Source organism: Stegostoma tigrinum, chromosome 39, assembly GCF_030684315.1.
Source record: "Stegostoma tigrinum isolate sSteTig4 chromosome 39, sSteTig4.hap1, whole genome shotgun sequence".
Taxonomy (NCBI): Eukaryota; Metazoa; Chordata; class Chondrichthyes; order Orectolobiformes; family Stegostomatidae; genus Stegostoma; species Stegostoma tigrinum.
Genome location: NC_081392.1, coordinates 17,630,238 through 17,651,493, shown reverse-complemented (window position 1 = coordinate 17,651,493; position 21,256 = coordinate 17,630,238). Strand labels below are relative to the sequence as shown.

General features: G+C 44.7%; 1 protein-coding gene across 2 annotated transcripts in view; it reads left to right on the top strand.

Moving 5' to 3' along the window:
- The first annotated feature begins 8,858 nt into the window (after positions 1 to 8,858).
- Positions 8,859 to 21,256, top strand: part of sae1 (SUMO1 activating enzyme subunit 1) — a 116,132-nt gene continuing 103,734 nt past the window's right edge. For both annotated transcript variants that reach the window (XM_059640888.1, XM_048522570.2), the window contains exons 1-3: positions 8,859 to 9,018; positions 13,131 to 13,242; positions 14,373 to 14,546. In XM_059640888.1, the coding sequence (XP_059496871.1) occupies positions 8,927 to 9,018; positions 13,131 to 13,242; positions 14,373 to 14,546 (378 nt within the window). In that variant the 5' untranslated portion in view covers positions 8,859 to 8,926. The remainder of the gene's footprint in view (positions 9,019 to 13,130; positions 13,243 to 14,372; positions 14,547 to 21,256) is intronic.

The following is a 21,256-nucleotide window of genomic DNA, read 5'->3' as shown; positions in this document are numbered from 1 at the left end:
TGTTCAAAATTCCACTGAGCACAGTCCCAATTTCTCTTCACAAGCTAACCCTGTCAACTCTGGAATCAACCAAGTAAACCTCCTCTGCACCCCCTCCAGTGGCAGGATGTGCTTTCCCAAGGAAGGAAGCCAAATGGATATATAATACACCTTTGGTGTCTGTGCGGAGTTTGCACATTCTCCTCGTGTCTGTGTGGGTTTCCTCCCACAGTCCAAAGGTGTGCAGTTTGGGTGGATTGGCTGTGGGAAATTTAAGGTTACAGGTGTGAGGCAGGAGGTTAGGTCTGGGTGGGATGTTCTTTGGAGGGTCAGTGTGGACTCAATGGGCCAAATGGCCTGCTTCCACACTGGGGATTCTGATATCTACCAGAGTTTAGAAGAATGATGGGGGTGGTGCGGATCTCAGATTTATAAAACTCGGATGGGATAAGTCAGGCAAATAGAGGGAAGGATGGTCAAAATAACCAGGGAGCCAGAACCATGGGTCAGTGTCTAAGGATGTGAGGTTGGCCATTTAGGACTGAGATGAGAAGAGACGTCTTTACCCAGAGAGTGGGGAGCCTGTGGAATTCTCTGCCACAGAGAGGAGTTGAGGCCAAAGCATTGAATGTTTTCAAGGAGGTGATATATGTAGTTTAACTGCAAGTCAACTGGAGAGAGAGTTCAGAAGAGGTTTACCAGGATGTTGCAGGGAATGGAGGGTTTGAGATATTACGAGAGTTATTTTCTCTGTAGTGTAGGAGGCAGAGGGGTGATCTTAGAGGTTTATGATCATGAGCATCAATGATACATTGAATGACAAGTCTTTTTCCTAGAGCAGGAGTGTTCAAAATTAGGCAGCATTTTATTTTAATGTGAGAGGAGAAAGATTTTAAAAAGGACTTGAGGGGCAAGGTTTTTGCACAGAGTTGTTAGTGTGTGGAATGAACTTCCAGAGGAAGTGGAGGGTGTGGGTACAGTTACAACATCTAAAAGTTCTTTGGGTAAGTGTGTGAATAGGAAAGGTTTGGGTGGATATGAGTTTGCGCAGGCAGGTGGGACTTGTTTTGTTTGGGATTATGGTTGATGGATTGATTGGACTGAAAGGTCTGCCTCCATGCTGTATCACTATGGCTGCTAGTTCCCCTCTGAGCTCCTCTCCATCCTGACTTGGAAATATATCACTGTTCCTTCAGTGTCCCTGGAATTCCCCTGCCCCTCCACTCCCACATCCTAGTGCATTGTGGGTCAACCCAGGGCACCGACAGCAGCAGCTGAAGGAGGCAGCTCACCGCCCCCCCCTCCCACCTTTTCAAGGGGCAACTAGGGACAGGGCAATAAATGCTGGGCCCAGACAGTGACACCTATGAGCCACGGTGGATGGGGGGGGATGAAGAAGTGTTCTTTGGGCTAAAGGGGTCAAAGGGAGAAAGTGGAAACAGAGTCCTGGTGATGACGTTATTTTGAAAGGCAGAGCGAGTCCAAAGGGCCAAAGGGCCTACATCTAGGTTTCTCTGAAAGGGCAGCAGAGAATGACACTTGAGTTGGTCACTCAGAGAGCCAGCACAGACATGATGGACTGAATGGTGTCCAGCTGTGACATACTTCCAGCAGTCTGACAGCAAACTGAATGCAAGGAAACTTCATTTGGGGATACGGCACTGTGTTTATCTTAAACATTACAAGCGAGTTAATTTTTTCCTGATGGTATGTGGGGCCCTCTGGTGGAGCACAGACTTAATACCATCCCTTACATTTCGCAGGATCGCTACAGCATAGTCAAGGCCATTCAATCCATCATGCCTGTGTTGGACTTCCTAAGCAGCATTTAACATACTGCCCCACCCCCTACCCCAGCCCAGGACCCCCACATTCCTCAGGCATCAGTCTATTTTAAAAAACAAACAAAATAGACAACATTGGTCTGAGGCCACTCGGCCCATCTTGTCTGCATTGGCTAAGCTACAGGCCGAACATCCGAATCTCTTTGTAACACTTGATCCTATTTTCCTGCAGGCTACAGGAATTAAATGCAGGTCCAGATGCCTATTCCAATCAGTTGAGGGTCTCTGCCTCTCTTACACTCTCAGGTGCAGGTAGTTCTCCCATAACATTCTTGGGAGACCATGTGCTGCAGAAAATCACCATAGATAATCACATTATAGGGAAATCACCATACCTGCTATCCAAACAGCATCCACTATTCATCAACCAATTCACATTAACAAAACCCACATTACAGCAGAAGTACCTGTAGTGAGTTCCAAACTCTCTGGATGAAAAGGTTTTTTTTAATTTCCTCTTTGGTCCTGCTACCAATTGCTTTAAATCTATCCTCCTGAGTCACTCACCTCCCTAGTTAGGTAAATAAGTCCTTCTCATTAGAATAACTCCACAAAGGTCAGTATCCCCTCACCAATTCACCCTTTATTTAGGCAAGGCTAGTCCTTGACTTTGGGACTGCCTCATCCAGAGCCAGGCATGAGTGTCAATATCTCTGTCACTCACCCTTACAACGTCAGTCAGGGCTCCCTGATTGGACCAGATTAATGGTCCCAATCAGGGAGCTTGTGTGAGGTCTAGCTGGCTGACCTCGTTACACTCATCCATTCTATTCCAAATCCCTCACTGTCTTGTTCACCTCCATTAAGTCCGCCCTCAACCTTCTCTTCTCCGAAGGGAACAACACTAGCTTCTCCAGCCTTTCCTCATAGATGTACTTTTACAGCCGGGGTAACATCCTGGTGAATCTCCTGTCTGTGGAACATAAACGAATGATGTGGATGAAAATATAGGTGCCTGATTAGGAAGTTTTCAGACAACACGAAAATTGGTGGAGCTGTGGATCATGGGGAAGTTTGTCAAAGGGTGCAACAGTTGGGAAGTTGGGCGGAGAAATGGCAGATGGAGCTTAATCCAGACAAATGCGAATTCTTGTATTTTGGGAAGTCAAGTGCAAAAGTACACAATACTGGCAGGACCCTCAGCAACATTGATATACACAGGGATCTTGGCGTGCAAATCCATAGATCCCTGAAAGTGACAAGACTGGTGGAAAAAGTGGTAAAGTAGACCACATGGCATGCATCCCTTCGTCAGTCAGGGCACTGAGTATCAACGTTGGCAACCCATGTTGCAGCTGTATAAAACTTTAAAAGGAGCAGGAAAGCTGATGTTTCCAGTCTAGATCCTTCTTCATCTCTGACCCGAAACGTCAGTCTTCCTGCTCCTCTGATGCTGCTTGGCCTGCTGTGTTCAAACAGCTCTACACCTTGTTATCTCAGATTCTCCAGCATCTGCAGCTCCTACTGTACAAAACTTTAGTTAGGCCGTGTTGAATTGTGTGTAGTTCAGGTCGTCACACTACAGGAAGGATGTGGAGGCTTTGGAGAGAGTGTAAAAGAGGTTCACCAGGATGTTGCCGGGAATGGCTATGTTTTTCTGACAATTGACAATGGATTCATGGCCCTCATTAGATTCTTAATCCTGGGTTTTTATTGATTCAACTTCCAGCATCTGCTGTGGGCAGATCCCGAGAACATTAATTGGGTCTCTAGATTTACAATCTACTGAGAATACCACAAAGCTGTTTTATACAGCTTCAACGTCGGTTGCCAACTTTCATACTCAGTGCCCTCACCTCAACTGATAAACAAGTGTCCCAGAGATCTTCTTAGCTACCCTCCCAATCTGGCAAGCACCCCAAGGTCATTCCATTTGTCTGACCTTCCTCATGTCCAGCTGAGCACCTCTTTGTCTTGTTCCTTCTTCCAATGTGCGTAACCTGGCACTTTTCAGGGTTCAATTCCATCCGCCACTGATCTGCCCATCTGATCAGTTTAAACCCTCCTGTAATCTGACACCTTTGTCCTTTCTGTCCACTTCTATGCCAATCTTTGTGTCACCTGCAATCTTACTTATCATCCCTCCCAGATGCTTCCTTACCAACCTGATGTGAGATTTTATTACTCACCTCTGAAGCAGCTGGGACTTGAACCCTGGCCTCCCTATCCAGGAGTAGGGAGGCTACCACCACATCTGAAGATGGTCCACGTCAGGTTCCTGACTCCTTCCAGCTGCCACAATCCATGTCCCATTAAAGTATGTCAAACAAGCGCTTGGTGATTTCACATTTTGATTACATGTTGACCCTCAGCAGATACAGCTTTTGATTGTCAAAGGGATTTCTACTCATCCATCACACTCCATGTGAAATAACCCGGTGTAGAGCTGGATGAGCACAGCAGGCCAAGCAGCACCAGAGGAGCAGGAAGGCTGACATTTTGGGCCTAGACCCTTCTTCAGAAATCTTGTTGAAGATCTTGGACATCCCTGCACCACACTCAGCGGGCATTTTGTACCCTTGCTTCACCCTTTGTGCTTCAGCTGAGTGGTGGATGATGTGGAGGACGGACTGACTCATCATCTGGGGGTTAGAGTGATAATCTGCAGAAGGTTTCCTCGCCCATTAATGATGTGGTGCCATAAGTCCCCTTAGGATCCAAACTCTTTGTTGAGGACACCAATAACTTCCTTTCAACTGTGTACCACTGTGCCAGCTCTTCTGATGCACCATCCCATAGTGGATGAGCAGAGATCTTTTCCAGTTAAATGTTTGGAAGACTGAACCTATTGTTTTCGATCTCGACTTCAAACTCCTCTGCTCCCTAGTTCCCAATTTCAACCCTTTCCCTCGGAGACTGAGCCACGTGGTTCGTGACACAGTGTCACACTTGATGAGCTTCAATTCATGTACTTGTACCATCTCCAAGGACACCTATTCCCAATTCCATAACATCTCCTGGTTCCAAAGTTCTCAATCCCTCAGTTATTCATTCATTACCACAGCCTTGATGAACCCAATGCAGTACTGGCTAATCCCCAGCACACCCAAATCCAACAATCCACATTCCATAAACCTCAGGTTCACCAAATCTCTGTGGCTTGTGAATGAACCCACCCCAACTCCAAGATAATAAAATGTGAGGCTGGATGAACACAGCAGGCCAAGCAGCATCTCAGGAGCACAAAAGCTGACATTTCGGGCCTAGACCCTTCATCAGAGAGGGGGATGGGGAGAGGGAACTGGAATAAATAGGGAGAGAGGGGGAGGCAGACCGAAGATGGAGAGTAAAGAAGATAGGTGGAGAGAGTGTAGGTGGGGAGGTAGGGAGGGGATAGGTCAGTCCAGGGAAGACGAACAGGTCAAGGAGGTGAGATGAGGTTAGTAGGTAGCTGGGGGTGCGGCTTGGGGTGGGAGGAAGGGATGGGTGAGAGGAGGAACCGGTTAGGGAGGCAGAGACAGGTTGGACTGGTTTTGGGATGCAGTGGGTGGGGGGGAAGAGCTGGGCTGGTTGTGTGGTGCAGTGGGGGGAGGGGACGAACTGGGCTGGTTTAGGGATGCAGTAGGGGAAGGGGAGATTTTGAATGCTTATCGCCTCTTTGCTCGCTGATCTACATCTGGAATGAACTTCTGGAGGAAATGTTGGATGCAGGTATGGTTACATTTAAAAGATATTTAGATAAGTTCTTGAATGAGAAATGTTAGGAGGGATATGCACGAAGCTCAGGCAGGTGGGACTGATTCAGTTTGGGATTATGATTGGCAGAGCTGGTTTGACCAACAGGGCTGTTTCCATGCTGTATGACTCTATGTTAAATAAATACTTTGCATCTGTCGTTGTTCCGGAAAGTTAGGTTTTCTGGGCCATGGGGCCATCTAAGGAAACACAGTCACTAGACAGGTTTAGAATTTCTACAGAGGCTTTTGCTTATCTATTGATACTTATAGTTGATAAAGTACTGGGACTGGGTAAGATGCATTCAGGGATATCAAAGGAAGTGACAGTAGAAATTGCGGAGATAGCGATTAAAGGTGTGGTGTCAGGAGACAGGAAAATTGCAAATTTAATACCATTGTTTGAAAATGGTCGCACAGGTAGGCCCAGCAGTTACAATCTAACAAGCTCAGAAATCACACGACCCCAGGTTATAGTCTGACAGGTTTATTTGAAATCACAAACTTTCAGAGAGTAGCCCCTTTGTGAAGTCACCTGACAAAGGGCTACAGTCCAAAAGCTTATGATTTCAAATAAGCCAGTTGGACTATAACCTGGGGTGGTGTGATTTCTGACCTTGTCCACCCCAGTCCAACACCAGCACCTCCACACCGCAATCTAACAGGACAGTAGTAATACTGATACGAAATAGGCTGAGTGACAGGAAACAGAGAGAAATGGTTAAAGGCTACTTTCCAGGTTGAGGAATGTGTGTGAGGGTTTGAGTTATAAGAAGAGGCTGGGCCCTTTCTCACTGGAGGTGAGGTTCCTCATGGATCAGCTTTGTGCAGGAGGCAATTTCTGGGTTTGTGAATGAAACAAAGCTGGGAATCACGGTCCCCTGCGAGGCGGACAATACAAATCTACAAAAGGGCATCAACAAGTTAGTGGAGCGGGCAGGTAGATGGAAGATGAAATTCAATGCCGAGAGGTGTGAGGTGATACATTTTGGTGGAAAATCATGGAAGTATACTATAAAATAAAGGCCACAACCCTAAATTGCATGCAGAAGTGGAAAGAATCAGGTGTATGCATGTGTTAAAGGTAGTGTGGGATGTTGTGATGATGCTGTCACTTTTAAAAGGTTATTTTGTCCTAGAACATAGAACATAGAACAGTACAGCGTAGTACAGGCCCTTCGGCCCACGATGTTGTGCCGAACTTTTATCCTAATCCCAGGTCTACCTAACCTCCACCCCTACCTTACACTGACTTCCATATGCCTATCTAATAGCCGCTTAAATGCCCCTAATGAGGCCGACTCCACTACCCTCTCCGGCAATGCATTCCACGTCCCGACCACTCTCTGAGTAAAGAACCTATCTCTGATGTCTCCTCTAAATCTACCTCCACTCACTTTAAAACCATGCCCCCTCGTAAAGCTACCTCCACCCCGGGAAAAAGTCTCTGTGTGTCTATCTACACTTCTGATCATTTTGTACACCTCTATCAAGTCACCTCTCATCATCTCCAGCACATTCTGTTTTTACCCCAGCTCTGCAACATCTACTATAGTTTGCTTTCATTTCAGACACAAAATAGGCCTCAGTTGGAGTATTGCTTACAGTTCTAGGCTCCACATTTTCAGAGGAAAGCAAACTTACCAGGCACAGTGCAGGAGAAGTTTATAGGAATTTAAAAATTATTAATCAATGGGCATCACTGGATACTCCAACCTTCATTTCTCATCCCTAATGACCTAAAGGGCAGTTAAGAGTCAATCACATTGCTGTTGGCCTGGAGTCACGCGTAAGTCAGACCAGGATGGCGGTTTCCTTCCATCAATACAAAACTTTGGTGAATCTGATTGGTTCTTAGGACAATTAGCAATGATTACATTGTCACCTTTCGGCTTGCTTTTTCTTGAATTCCAGGGATGAGAAACTTCGAGGATAGTTTAGCAAGATTGGGCCTGTCTTCCTTGGAAAGAACCAGGTTATAAGGAAATTCAAGTAATTTTTACGAAATTATTAGGGGAGCTGGAAGAAATAGATATGAAGACTTTTTTTCCCTCTCTTAACGAAGATTGAGAATGGGAGGACACAGGCATAAGGTAATTTGCAAAAGGAGAAAATGTTGTGTGAGAAAAATATTTTTCCTGTAACAAGCAGTTAGGTTCTAGAACATGTCACCTGACAGTATAGGTTCAACGGGAGAATTCATAGGCAAAAGGAGTGCTTCATTTCTCAATAAGGTCATGGTTGATCTAATTGTAACATCAAATCCACATTTTCATCTACCCTAGACAATTTTTCAATCCCTTTGTTTCCCAGTATCTGTCCACCTCTGCCCTAAAACTGTTCAACGACTTAGCTGGATCAAAATGCTGCACCAGTGCTCTGGATGTACCTGCACTCCAAACGGCATATTTTTAAGGGGACTGGAGGAAGATTTAAAAAGGATATGAGGGACAATTTCTTTTACACAGAGGGTGGTTCACGTCTGGAATGAACTTCCAGAGGAAGTGGTAGACATGTAGACAATTAACACGTTTAAAATACATTTGCATAATAAGTACATGATTAGGAAAGGTTTGGAGGGATATGGACCAAGTACAGGCAGGTGAGATTAGATTAGTTCGTGATTAAAGTCGGCATAGACTGGTAGGACCGAAGGGTGTGTTTCCTCGCAGTGTGACTCCATGACTGCAGTGGTTCAAAAAGTCAACTCACCACATTCTCAAGGGGCAAAAACTAATTTCTAATCAATCTACTCAGTAATGTTATTACACACCTTTGGAACAAGTGGCACCTTAACCAGATGGTATACACTGCTGTGGCTGAGTATTGGTGATGGAGGGAATGAATGTTTATGGATGTGGTGCCAGTCAAGTGGGCTGCTTTGTCCTGTAACAGCAATGTGGGTCTACGTACAGCGCATGGACTGCAGCAGTTCCACAGCCAGCTAACCCCCACCTTCTCAAGGGGCCATTGAGAATGGTCAATAAATGCTGGTCCAGACAATGACACCTATGTCTCCTGAATTAACGAAGACAAAGGCAAATTTGGAGTTTATTTAAATTGGGCCAATATTCATGATCAAGGGAGAAAGGCAGGAGGATTTGCACTATGTTATGATGCTCATTCAGTGAGCTAGTCCAGGCAGGACGGGCTGAATGGCCTGGGTGAGTGATCGAGACATCATCCATTCCAAGGTTGGCGATGGGGTCACGTGAGCCTGGCGGACGGTGGCTTAGAGAAGGTGGCGCGAGTTGTGCGTACGTCAGTACGTAGAGTGCACGATTTGTTTTACGTCAGCGCGCAGTTTGCGCCTGCGCTGGTACGTCGCCGCGCACGGAGCGCGGGTTGTGAGTACGTCATCGCGCAGAGAGCGCATGTTCTGGCGACGTTTCCGGCGGAGTGCGCGGGTTTCAAGCTGGGGTGAGCGCTATGGTGGAGAAGGAAGAAGCGGTGATCAGTGAGGAGGAGGCGGCTCAGTATGACCGCCAGATCCGCCTCTGGGGGCTCGACGCCCAGAAACGGTAATGGCCGAGGCCATCCCTTCCCCTTGGGGATGGCAGTCGATCAATGTCCCCGGGTAACGGGTATCAACAGCCAGGCCAATTAAAGGGGCACGGACCTTGGAGCAATTTGTTCATGATTGGAAATTAAAGGGGCAGGCGCAGGAACCTTTAATGAGTTTGTCAGACTGTTCATGATTTGTAATTAAAGGGGCAGGTGCAGGAACCTTTAATGAGTTTGTCAGACTTTTCATGATTGGAAATTAAAGGGGCAGGCGCAGGAACCTTTAACCAATTTGACTTTTTTTTGCCAGATTCAGTAGGGTCCATGGACCTTCTCTCCACAAATGCTGTCTGACCTGTTGGGTTTTTTCAAGCAATCTCTGTTGTTAGACTGTTATATTGGGAAATAAACAGGTGGGCACAGGGACTTATTTTTTTAGTTAGTTTATGTATAGGCCATTGTAGGGTACATTTTATTGATTCATTGATTTTATACGGAATTCAGGGATGGGCAAAGGAGTTCTGTCTGAACATTCTTATGTTGAAATTAAAGGTACCATTGCGGAGACATTTCAGGTTGCTGATACAAGCATCAGTAGCTGTCTGTCCTGTTTTATGATCGAGTAAGTTGTTTTTCAAGGACATTAGAAATTATTATCATGGTAATGTCACTTTGGATCTTGCTGTGCACAAGATGACTCTTGTTTTGCTCAACTTCAAAAAATGCAAATCTTTCTTGATCTTAAGGTTTGCACGTGCACACACAGATTGTCCATCGACCTTACCCCATTATAAATGTTCCAGTTTATAAATCTACCTCACCTTCTCTGAAATATTCATGTGGGATCTTTACATATACCAAAGGGTGAAGAGGTTAGAACCTCCACTTTGTCATGCGTAAAAAGTCACCTTTGATACTGCAGCCATGCTTGATCTTTTGCTCAGGTTTGGAGTCATAGAGCTGTATAGCGTAGTATACAGACCCTTCGGTCCAACTCATCCATGCTAACCAGATATCCTAAATTAATCTAGTCCCATGTGCCAGCATTTGACCCATTATCCCTCTTAAATCCTTCCTATTCATATACCCATCCTGATGCCTTTTTAATGTTGTAATTATACTAGCCTTCACCACTTCCTGTGGCAACTCATTCCATACACACACCACCCTTCTGCTTGAAAAGGTTATCGCTTAGTTTTTTTTAAATCTTTACCCTCTCACCTTAAATCTATGCTATCTAGTTTTGGACTCCCCTACCCTGGGAAAATGCCTTAACTATGCACCCTATCCACGAGGCTCATGTTTTTATAAGCTTCTATAAGTTTCCGCAGCTTCTAATGCCCCAAGGAAAAAAAGTCCCAGTCTATTCAGTCCCTCCCTACAGCTCAAACCCTCCAAGCCTGGCAACATCCTTGTAAAGTTTTTCTGAACACTTTCAAGTTTCAATACATTCTTCCTATAGCAGGGAGACCATAATTGAACATAGTATTCCACAAATGACCTAATCAACGTCCTGTAGAGCTGCAATATAACATTACAAATTCAATAATCAATGCACTCACCAATAAAGGCAAGTGCACCAAATGTATTGAGTGGAATTTGAAACAGTAGCCTGTTGATTCAGGCCATTCAGCTGCATGGGTAAAACATGAGGCAAAACATCATTTTTGTAGTGAGTTGAGATAAGGAATGTGCTGCTTGAAAGAATGATAGAAGCAGAAAACTTTAAAATTCTGGATGGATGTTTGTAAGGGAAGCTTTGCATGGGAGGATAGGGGGAGAGTGAGACTTGATAAATGGTCTTTCATCAGATTCGTATGTGCATGATGGGCTGAATGGTCCATGCTGTATTGTTCTAGTATAATGCCACTTTCACGCAGGTTAATTATTTTGGTGCATACTTAATTAGTCCAGTGAAGTTTGTCCTATGATTTGTTCTTCCTTTGATATGCGCCCTATATCTAAAAACAATTTCCAGTATGTACAATTGTCTTTATTGTGCATTTTTTAATGTTGAGAAATTAAAAGTTAGAAGAAAAACAGGTTTGTTTTTATCCAGAGTTTTAAAAAGCTTGCCATAGGAAGTTTTTACAGTATGCACCAAGTAGGTTACAGAGGCCAACAGATCTCTTAAGGAGAGGCGCAACTTTTCACATGTCATTTCATGCAGTATTTAGAGCACAGAAACAGGCTATTCAGTCCTAGAATCGTGGAGATGTACAGCACCGAAACAGACACCGGTCCAACTCATCCATGCTGATCAGGTACCCTAATTTAATCTGGTCCCATTTGTCAGCATTTGGCCCATTTCCCTCTCAACACTTCCTATTCATGTACCCATCTGGATGCCTTTTAAATGTTATAATTGTACCACCTTGCACCACCACCGCTGGCAGCTCATTCCAAACATGCACCACTCTATACGTAAAAGTATTGGTCCTTAACCCCTTTAGTCCGCCTCATCTATATTTTATTTATGCTCCACGTAAATTTCCTTCCATATGCCCTATATGCTGAGTTTTTTATTTCTTTTACATGGCATCCAGCTTCCCCTTAAATGCATTAATATTAATCCCTTCACCACTTCCTCGGTAGCAACTTCCATGTTATTACCATGTCCTCAGTAGAAATGTTTTTTTTTCCTGAATTCCATGCTGACTTTATTAGTGAATGGATTCTGTTTATGGCCCCTAGTTTTTGTTTGGTCTGAAATGGGCAACATCATCTCTACTCTGTTATGTCCAGACCCCTGGCAAGTTTCCTCAATTTGTTATGGTTTGTTATCATTAAGCTTCCAAGTGAGGAATGAATAAACTAAATTCTCCTTCCCTTACTCCCTTGATTGGATGTAACAATGTGAATTTAAAATGATCCCTTTCCTTGCCTTTCTCCCGCACCCAAATGAATCATTGAAAATAGTCAAGTGAAGTTGGATTTGTTGAAATAATTAAGAGCAAGTTTTTTTTTAAATTGCTGGATGCAAGAAAAATTAGTCATTCAACATATGCATGCACCCTCACACAAATGAAATGAGTGGTGAGCCCAAAGAGGGAAAAGTTTAGAAATGATGCATCAGCCTCTGAATTGCTGTGGCCATTGCAGTAGAAGATACTGATAGAGTTGATATTGGTAGATGAACTGTCATTGTCAAAATCCTTAATTTTACAGAATAGTTGAGGTTTTGTAGTTTTGATTCTTTTCAACCATGACTGAATTCTAGCATTCAGAGTGAGAGAATGTTTTCTTCTTTCCTTTTTAATTGGTTTGTAGCATAGAGAGAGAGAGAGACAGACAGATCTGCCTGCAACACAAGTAACTAGGAGATTAACTGCAACTTTCATATCGAGCTAAGAGATAACATTTAAACCCCTGGTTGGTACACACAAGTGTTCAGTCCCACTTGTCCACGCAAGTAACTTGTCCTTGTGTATTCTTCAGAGGAAAACATACAATATCTCTCCAGTTTGGGACAAAATCTGCAGGCAATGACATGCCACAGGAACTCCAATAGGAATTCATGTTAAAACTAGACTTAAGGTTGTGTAACGCCCTACTTTTTGTACGGAAAACATTAAAATATTATACCCTGTAAATGGAAACACTACATAACATGTAGGAAATTAGCAAAATAACTTTTAAAGCATAAGACAAAAATCTAACTTCCTACTAGCACAGACTTTGCTGTGACCACTTCTTTCCCCAATACCATTCTGAAGCTGCTTCTGTCTCTTTACCAACACCGCTCGCAGCCAACCCCTAGCAAGACTTAGGAGAGGTTTAACTTGCAGGGCAGGTGCTCAGAGAGGCTGAATTGGTAGAGTTACAGAGCAGAGGCGACCATGGGGTGTACATACAATGGCCTTAAAATGGTTCTCACCGCACTCAAATGAAATTACAGTCACTATTAACTGCACAATATTAAGTCGAAATATCAAGTGGGATGATGTTAAATGAGCACTTGCTGCACACGGTTTTCCCAGCATGGTCTCAGCATTTTGACAGAATTGTTGAACTAAGGTCAGAAGTCTGGAAAATGTGATGGCTTCATTTAGCTTTGTCGCAGTGCGAGATGCTTTTGTTTTATTGCTGGTGCTGCTACAAGTAGTGAATGGATTACTGATGTTTGCAGGTTACGTGCTTCCCGGGTGCTGTTGGTGGGAATGAAGGGACTGGGCGCTGAAGTGGCAAAAAACCTCATTTTGGCAGGTGTCAAGGCACTGACTCTACTGGACCATCAGCAGGTATTCCACTGATATTCTGAAACACGGTAGCGTTTGGTGTTCTTGGTTTTAGATTTACTGTCAAGCCGATGCTGATTTCAAAACATTTTAGTTTTTGCTTGCACCTGTTGATATTCCTAAATTCTCAATTTAATTCTTTGAGTGCTTAGTAATTAATAATTCCAGCTGCCTTGGACTTTCCCACTGTCTAAATAAATAGTCTTTTGTAATCATTCAGTAACTACTTTATTATAGCATACAGCTTTGGTTCCAGCTTGTCTGTTCAGATAGTACTTTAACAGTAACAACTGCAAATGGCATTTAAATAGCCCCTTTATTATAGTGAAGCTTGCAGGAGCGATGCATTGTATTAAATTTCAACAGTCAGAATGTGACACGTGTGCTATGTTCAAAACGTTTAAGGGAATGATAGCCTTTATAATTGAGAGTACGAGGAGGGCATTTTGCTGCAGGTAAAAGGGCAGTCGATGTTCAATCACTTATTAATTTTAATCCCTTTTTTATGTTGACCAGAGTTAAGGAATAATGGAGGAAAAAGGGATTTGTGGACTAGGTTGCGAGTTAACCTCAGTCATGTTGAATGGCAGCATAGGCTTGAGGAGTTGAGCACCCTCCTCCTGCTCCTAAGTGAAAGCTGAAAATAATCAACAGGTTTGGGCTGGCAGCATGTTGTGAAAGGAGAAACAATCGATTTTTCACATTGATGTTTTTGTTATCTCATTGATGTTCATTAACACTGTTTCTCTCCCCACAGATGCAGTCAGACCTGCTGAGTATTTCCAGTTTTTTTTTCTGTTTCCATTTTACATTTTCAGTATCCAATCTTGTATGCCTATTCCCTACATGACATACAAGTTTCCCAGTAGTTTGTTTGGACTCTGAAACCATACTCTACTCGTGGTATCCCAACTGATCAAACACCAAGCCTAGAGTAAAAATGTAGAAAGCAGAATACTGAAATAAAACAGAAAAAAATCTCTAAGCTGAGTATTTCCAGCATTTTCTATTTTTATTGTAGCAAACATTGTTCCATAGGATTTGAATGAGTTTAGTGAATTTCTGCAATTTTAGCTATGATCTTTTTGTGTTAAATTTCTCTCTTTCTGTATTAATCCCGGATGTTATGCCAGGCAACACCAGAGGATTCGAGATCTCAGTTCCTCATTCCCACCAGCTCTTTGGGAAAAAATCGAGCCAAGGCATCTCTGGAGCGTGCACAAAACCTGAACCCTATGGTGGAAGTGAAGGTCGATACTGAAAACATTACAGACAAGTCACAGGAGTTCCTCGCCCAGTTTGATGCAGTGAGTACTCTGCACTCCCTTGCGTGTGGCAGCATTTTTCTCCAGTTAGAAATTCTTTAACCCTGTGTTGTAAAGCATTTCAGGTCTGTGACGAGAATCCAGCAGGTGTCCCACACTTAGATGTCATTTTGGCATTGTATTATTTAAACGGCAAAGCGTATAAACTTTCCTCCCTCCTTTCCTTTTACCACTTGTTCTTTACCACTCTTATCCTGACCCCATTAAAATTTTGTTTGCAAAGAGCTGCAAATCCCACCCTCCTGCCTTATCAGAAGCTAAACTGTTGCTTCGTGGATTTTCTGGCTATGTCAGCCACTTAGCCCCTCAAGCCAACTCTATTTTGTCCTTCATTGAGATCATGAGTACAAAGTCAAGAGTTAAAAGTTGATTTGATTCAAAATTTGCAAGGTTAGAACTTGCAAGGCAGATGTTGGGAAAATAATAGGACTAGGAAGGTTGCCCAAAAATATCAGGAAATGAAAATATACTCAAGATGTGACCAGTTCTGGTCACCCAATTGTGGGAAGGATAAAGAAGGGATATTATTAAGCTGGAAAGTGTTCAGAAGAGATTTACCAGGATGTTGCCGGATACGGAAGGTTTGAGTTAAAAAGAAAGGTGGGATAGGCTGGGACTCATTCCTACTGGAGTGTAGGAAGTTGAGAGGCAACCTTGTAGAAGTTTATGAAATAATAGACTCATACAGCACAGAAAGAGACCCTTCAGTCCAACCAGTCCATGCCGACCATAATAATGAGGGATATGGATAGAGTTAATGGTAATTGTCTTTTCCCCAGGATGGGGGAATTTCAGATAAGGGGGCACATTTTTAAGGTGAGAGGAGAGATTTTAAAAAACGGCATGAGGAACAGATTTTTTTTAAGAGGGTGGTTCACGTGTGGAGTGAACTTCCTGAGGAAGTGGTTGATGTGGGCACAATTACACCATTTAAAAGCCATTTGGAAAAGTACCTGAATAGGAAAGTTTTGGAGGGATATGGGCCGGGAGCAGGCAGATGGGACTAGAAACAAAAACAAAGTTGCTTGAGAAATTCAGCAGGTCTGGCAGCACCTGTAAAGAAAAGAAAGCAGAGTTAACGTTTCAGGTCCAGTGACGCTTCCTACATGGGTCTAGCTTAGTTTGGGATTATGGTCGGCATGGACTGGTTGGACCGAAGGGTCTGTTTCTGTGCTGTATGAATCTATGACTCTAAGAAAGAGAGAGATACATTTTTAGATTTTAAAGGTATCGACAGGTATGGGGATAAAGCAGCAAAGTGGCATTAAGATAGATAGAGGATCAGCTGTCATCATATTGAATGATGGACCAGGTTTGAAGGGCTTACTCCTGCACTTGGTTTCTGTGACAGGGTTGTATGTGCAGGATTGTGTGTAAATTTGTTTTAATTTTTTACTTTCTCTCATTGTTGTGTGAAGTGATTCTTGATGGATTTTAAATGCTCCCTTTGCGTTTTGTTGTGAAATTTTCATGCAGAATTTACATTATTTTAACAAACAAAAGTGGTTTACCCTTTCTTAACTTGTCGGCTTCTGCAGTATTTTGTGATTTGTACAATTATTTGTATCACTCTGATGTGCGCATCTTAATCGGGAATCAGAGTAGCAGAGTGCATCATAACACAGTGCCTGCCTGGTGTCAACATTGAAGGAGTGGGTTTACATTGCTGTTACAACCTTGAGTGAATTCTGCTGCAACTGAGATAACAAAGTGTGGAGCTGGACGAACACAGCAGGCCAAGCAGCATCTCAGGAGCACAAAAGCTGATGTTTCGGGCCTAGACCCCTCATCAGAGAGGGGGATGGGGTGAGGGTTCTGGAATAAATAGGGAGAGGGGGGAGGCGGACAGACTGCTTTGCAGAACACCTCCGCTCGGTTCGCAATAAACAACTGCACCTCCCAGTTGCAAACCATTTCAACTCCCCCTCCCATTCCTCAGACGACATGTCTATCATGGGTCTCCTGCAGTGCCACAATGATGCCACCCGAAGGTTGCAGGAACAGCAACTCATATTCCGCTTGGGAACCCTGCAGCCCAATGGTATCAATGTGGACTTCACCAGCTTCAAAATCTCCCCTTCCCCCACCGCATCCCAAAACCAGCCCAATTCATCCCCTCCCCCCACTGCATCACACAACCAGCCCAGCCTGTCTCTGCCTCCCTAACCTGTTCTTCCTCCCACCTCAAGCCGCACCTCCATTTCCTACCTACTAACCTCATCCCACCTCCTTGACCTGTCCGTCTTCCCTGGACTGACCTATCCCCTCCCTACCTCCCCACCTATACTCTCCTCTCCACCTATCTTCTTTTCTCTCCATCTTCGGTCCACCTCCCCCTCTCTCCCTATTTATTCCAGAACCCTCACCCCATACCCCTCTCTGATGAAGGGTCTAGGCCCGAAACATCAGCTTTTGTGCTCCTGAGATGCTGCTGGGCCTGCTGTGTTCATCCAGCTTCACATTTTGTTATCTTGGATTCTCCAGCATCTGCAGTTCCCATTATCTCTGCTGCGACTGAGCTGTTGGTGGAGGATTTGGTACTACACTAGATGGTGCAATTGCACCTTAGCTCAATGGCAGAAATCATGTACTGTACTACATGGGACTGGCTTATAATAATACTGGTCCTTCATTAGGTACACAGATTGGAATGTCACATGTGTTTCTGTCTGTTTTATTGCATAAAGATAAAAGTTAAATAAACTTGAACGTCATTCTCAAATTCTGCGGATAGGTTTGTTAAAGTCTACACAACATGTATTTGGCCATTAGGAAACAACATATTAGTGGTCGGAGGTATCCAATAGAAAGACAAATCTAGCTCACTGTAATGTTTTGTTTAATCAAAAACTTGCATTTTTTTGTGTCAAATCTTCAGTAACTGTATTATGAAATGAAGATGCTTCCTGCTCAAAGTCTGTGGACCTGTTGAAGTTGCAGTGATTTGAGGGAATTTGCCTTTTCTGTGCACTTCTTTTTATTCGTTCAAAAACACACTGGTAAACGTTCCATTTGGATGCCTTGTTTCTGACGCCAGTGTTGTTTCTGTACTGCAGCTCCCGCAGCGCACAACCTCTGCCTGCATCCTTGAAGCTTTCAGCAGGAATGTTTAAGAGCAGTGTGATGCGCTGTTAGGACAAACTTTTGCTTGGGTCAGAGTTATTTTTAGGTGGTGCTTCTAGAAATGTCAAGACTTTGATTGTGAAATTAATGTAGAAGATCGGACCAGGATTGGGCCATTTGTTGGCTCAAGCCTGCTCTGCCATTCAATATCATCAAGGCTGACCATCAGGCTCAAGACCGTAACCTCACCCTTCCCTGATACTCCTTGACCCCTTTAGCCAGAAGAGCTATATCCAGCATCTCCTTGAAAGCTCACAATGTTTTGACCTCGCCCAGTTTCTTTGGCAATGAATTCACCACACACTGGGTGAAGAAAGCTCTCCTCATTTCAGTCCTAAAAGGTTCACAGCTTATCCTTAAAATGTGATTCCGTGTCCTGGACTCCCAGACCATCAGGAGCATCCTTCCTGCATCTAACATATCTAGAATTGTTAGAATTTTATAGGTTTCTCAGATTTACCCCCCAACAAATGCCTGCCATTCTTCTAACTTCACGGACTACAATCCTAACCAACTCGGTCTCTTCTCAAACGTCAGCCCCGCCAACCCAGAAATCAATTTGACAAACTTTCACTGCACCCCTTTATAGGGTGAGAACATCCTTCCCCAAATAAGGAGATCAAAACTGCACATGGTATTCCAGGTGTAGTCCCAAGGCCCTGTATAATTGTAGGAAGATGTCATTGTTCATGTACTCGAATCCAGTTGCGTTGAAGGCCGACATACAATTTACCTTCTTTACTGCCTGCTGCACTACATTTACTGTCAGCAGCTGGTATATGGGAACACCCAGGTCTCATTGAACATTCCTGTCTCTGAAATTACAGCCATTCAAATAATCTGCCTTCCTATTTTTGCCACCAAAGTGTATAACCTCACATTGATCCACATTATACTGCTTTTGACCACTCACTCAGCTTGTCCAAATCACACTGCAACATCTCTGCATCCACCCCACAGCTCACAATTCAACTCTGCTTTGTGTCATCTGCAAATTTTGCGATATTATCATAGAATCCCTACAGTGTGGAAATGGGCCATTTCGCCTATCAGGTCCACACTGACCCTCTGAAGAGCATCCCACCCAGACGCGCACACCTACCCCGTCCCTGCATTTCCCATGACTAACCTACCTAGCCTGTGCATCCTTGAACACTATGCGTAATTTAGCATGGCCAATCCACCTAACTGTACATATTTTGACTGTGGAAGGAAGCCAGAGCACCCTGAGGAAACCCAAGCAGATGCGTGGAGAATATATAAAATCCACACAGACAATTGCCCAACTCTGGAATCAAACCTGGGTCCCTGGTGCTGTGAGGCAGCAGTGCTCACCACTGAGCCACTGTGCCACCCCTTACATTTAGTTCCCTCATATATAGCATTAACAAATAATAATGACCCCTGTTAATCACTGTCTGACTTTGATTCCTGTCTACAGGTTTCTATCCATCACCTACCCCTCAATCCCAGCACTTTAATTTTACACATATTAATATCTTATATGGGAATTTGTTGAAGGCCTTCTGAAATTCCAAATTAATCACATACACTGATTCGCCCTGATTGTGTTGGTGGAAACCCACACAGACACGGGGAGAAATGTGCAAACTCCACACCAACAATGGCCCGAGGCTGGTATTGAACCTGGGTCCCTGGTCCTGTGAGACATCTTGAAAGAATTCAAGTAGATTTGTCAAGCATGATTTCCCTTTTGTAAATCTGTGCTGACCTTGTCTGATTCGACCACTGTTTTCTAAGTGCTCTGCTATTAAATCCTTGATAAAGCACCCTTAACACCTTCCCCACTATTGCATTTAGACTGACTGGTCTTTGCTTTCCCCCTCTCTTTACAAATAGCGAGGTTACATTAACTATCCACCAGCAAGTTTTGAGAAGATTTGTAGCTCAGGTTGAAGTTCTGGAAGTGAGTTTGCTCGCTGAGCTGGAAGGTTCGTTTTCAGACGTTTTGTCACTTTTTTATTTGAAAAAAAATATACTTTATTCATAAGATGTACAAAAAATAAAACCTATTTATACACCTACCCAGTCATGCAAGCCGCTCCGAGTTGCCCAGGGGGTACATACATTAACTAAAAGGAGAAAAAACAAACAAAGAAGAAAAAAAAAACTAAGCAAAGAAAATACCCCGGCAGTTGTCACTCCGCACAGTCCCAGTTGGCCCCCTGACCAGTTGGGGAAGGCGCCAGCTGGGCCCAGGTACCAGATAGGGCCCTTTTTTCTATTCTGGACGAGGGGTTTCATGCCATGGTATTTCCCCACCGCGCCTTGGCGGCGGCTGCCCCAAGCTTTAGCGCATCCCTCAGCACGTAGTCCTGGACCTTGGAGTGCGCCAGTCTGCAACACTCGGTCGGAGTCAGTTCTTTCTGCTGGCAGACCAGCAAGTTGCGGGCAGACCAAAGAGCGTCTTTCACCGCATCGATGGTCCTCCAGGCGCAGTTGATGTTGGTCGCGGTGTGCATCCTGGGAAACAACCCATAGAGCACGGAGTCCCGCATCACGGAGCTGCTCGGGACGAACCTCGACAAATACCACTGCATCCCCCTCCAGACCTCCTGCGCTTAGGCACACTCCAGAAGGAGGTGATCGACAGTCTCGTCCCCCCCGCAGCCACCTCGAGGGCAGTGTGCGGTGGCGCAGAGATTCTGGGCATGGATAAAGGATCTCACTGGCAGAGCCCCTCTCACCACCAGCCAAGCAATGTCCTTGTGCTTGTTTGAAAGTCCTGGCAATGAGGCATTCTGCCAAACGACTTTGGCAGTTTGCGTGGGGAACCACACGACGGGATCCACCCTCTCCTTTTCCCGAAGGGTCTTGAGGATACTACGTGCTGACCACTGCCTGATGTCCTTGTGGTCAAAGGTGTTTCCCTTCAAAAATTTCTCCACGAAGGACAGGTGGTACGGGACGGTCCAACTACTCGGAGCGTTCCGCGGCAACGAGGTCAGGCCCATCCTTCGCAACACTGGGGACAGGTAGAACCTCAGTAAGTAGTGACACTAGGTGTTTGCGTACTGAGGATCTACGCACAGCTTGATGCAGCCGCACACAAAAGGTAGCCGTCAGGGCGAGGGTGGCGTTCGGTACGCCCTTTCCCCCATTTTCCATGTCTTTGTACATGGTGTCCCTGCGGACCCAGTCCATCCTCGACACCCAAATGAAGTGGAAGGTGGCCTGGGTGACGGCAGCGGCGCAGGTCCAGGGAATAGGCCAGGCCTGCGCCACATACAACAGTACCGAAAGCCCCTCGCACCTGACAACCAGGTTCTTACCTGCAATGGAGGGGGACCGGAGCATCCACCTGCCCAGCTTCTGCTTCAATTTGGTGATACGCTCCTCCCACGTCTTAGTGCATGCCCCAGCTCCACCAAACCAAACACCCAGCGCCTTCAGGTAAGTCTGTCCTGACGGTGAAGGGGATGAAGGAGCGGTCGTCCCAGTTCCCGAAGAACATGGCCTCGCTCTTACCCCTATTGACTTTGGCACCTGAGGCCAGTTCAAACTGGCCGCAGATGTCCAATAGTCTACTCACCGACCGACGATCGGTG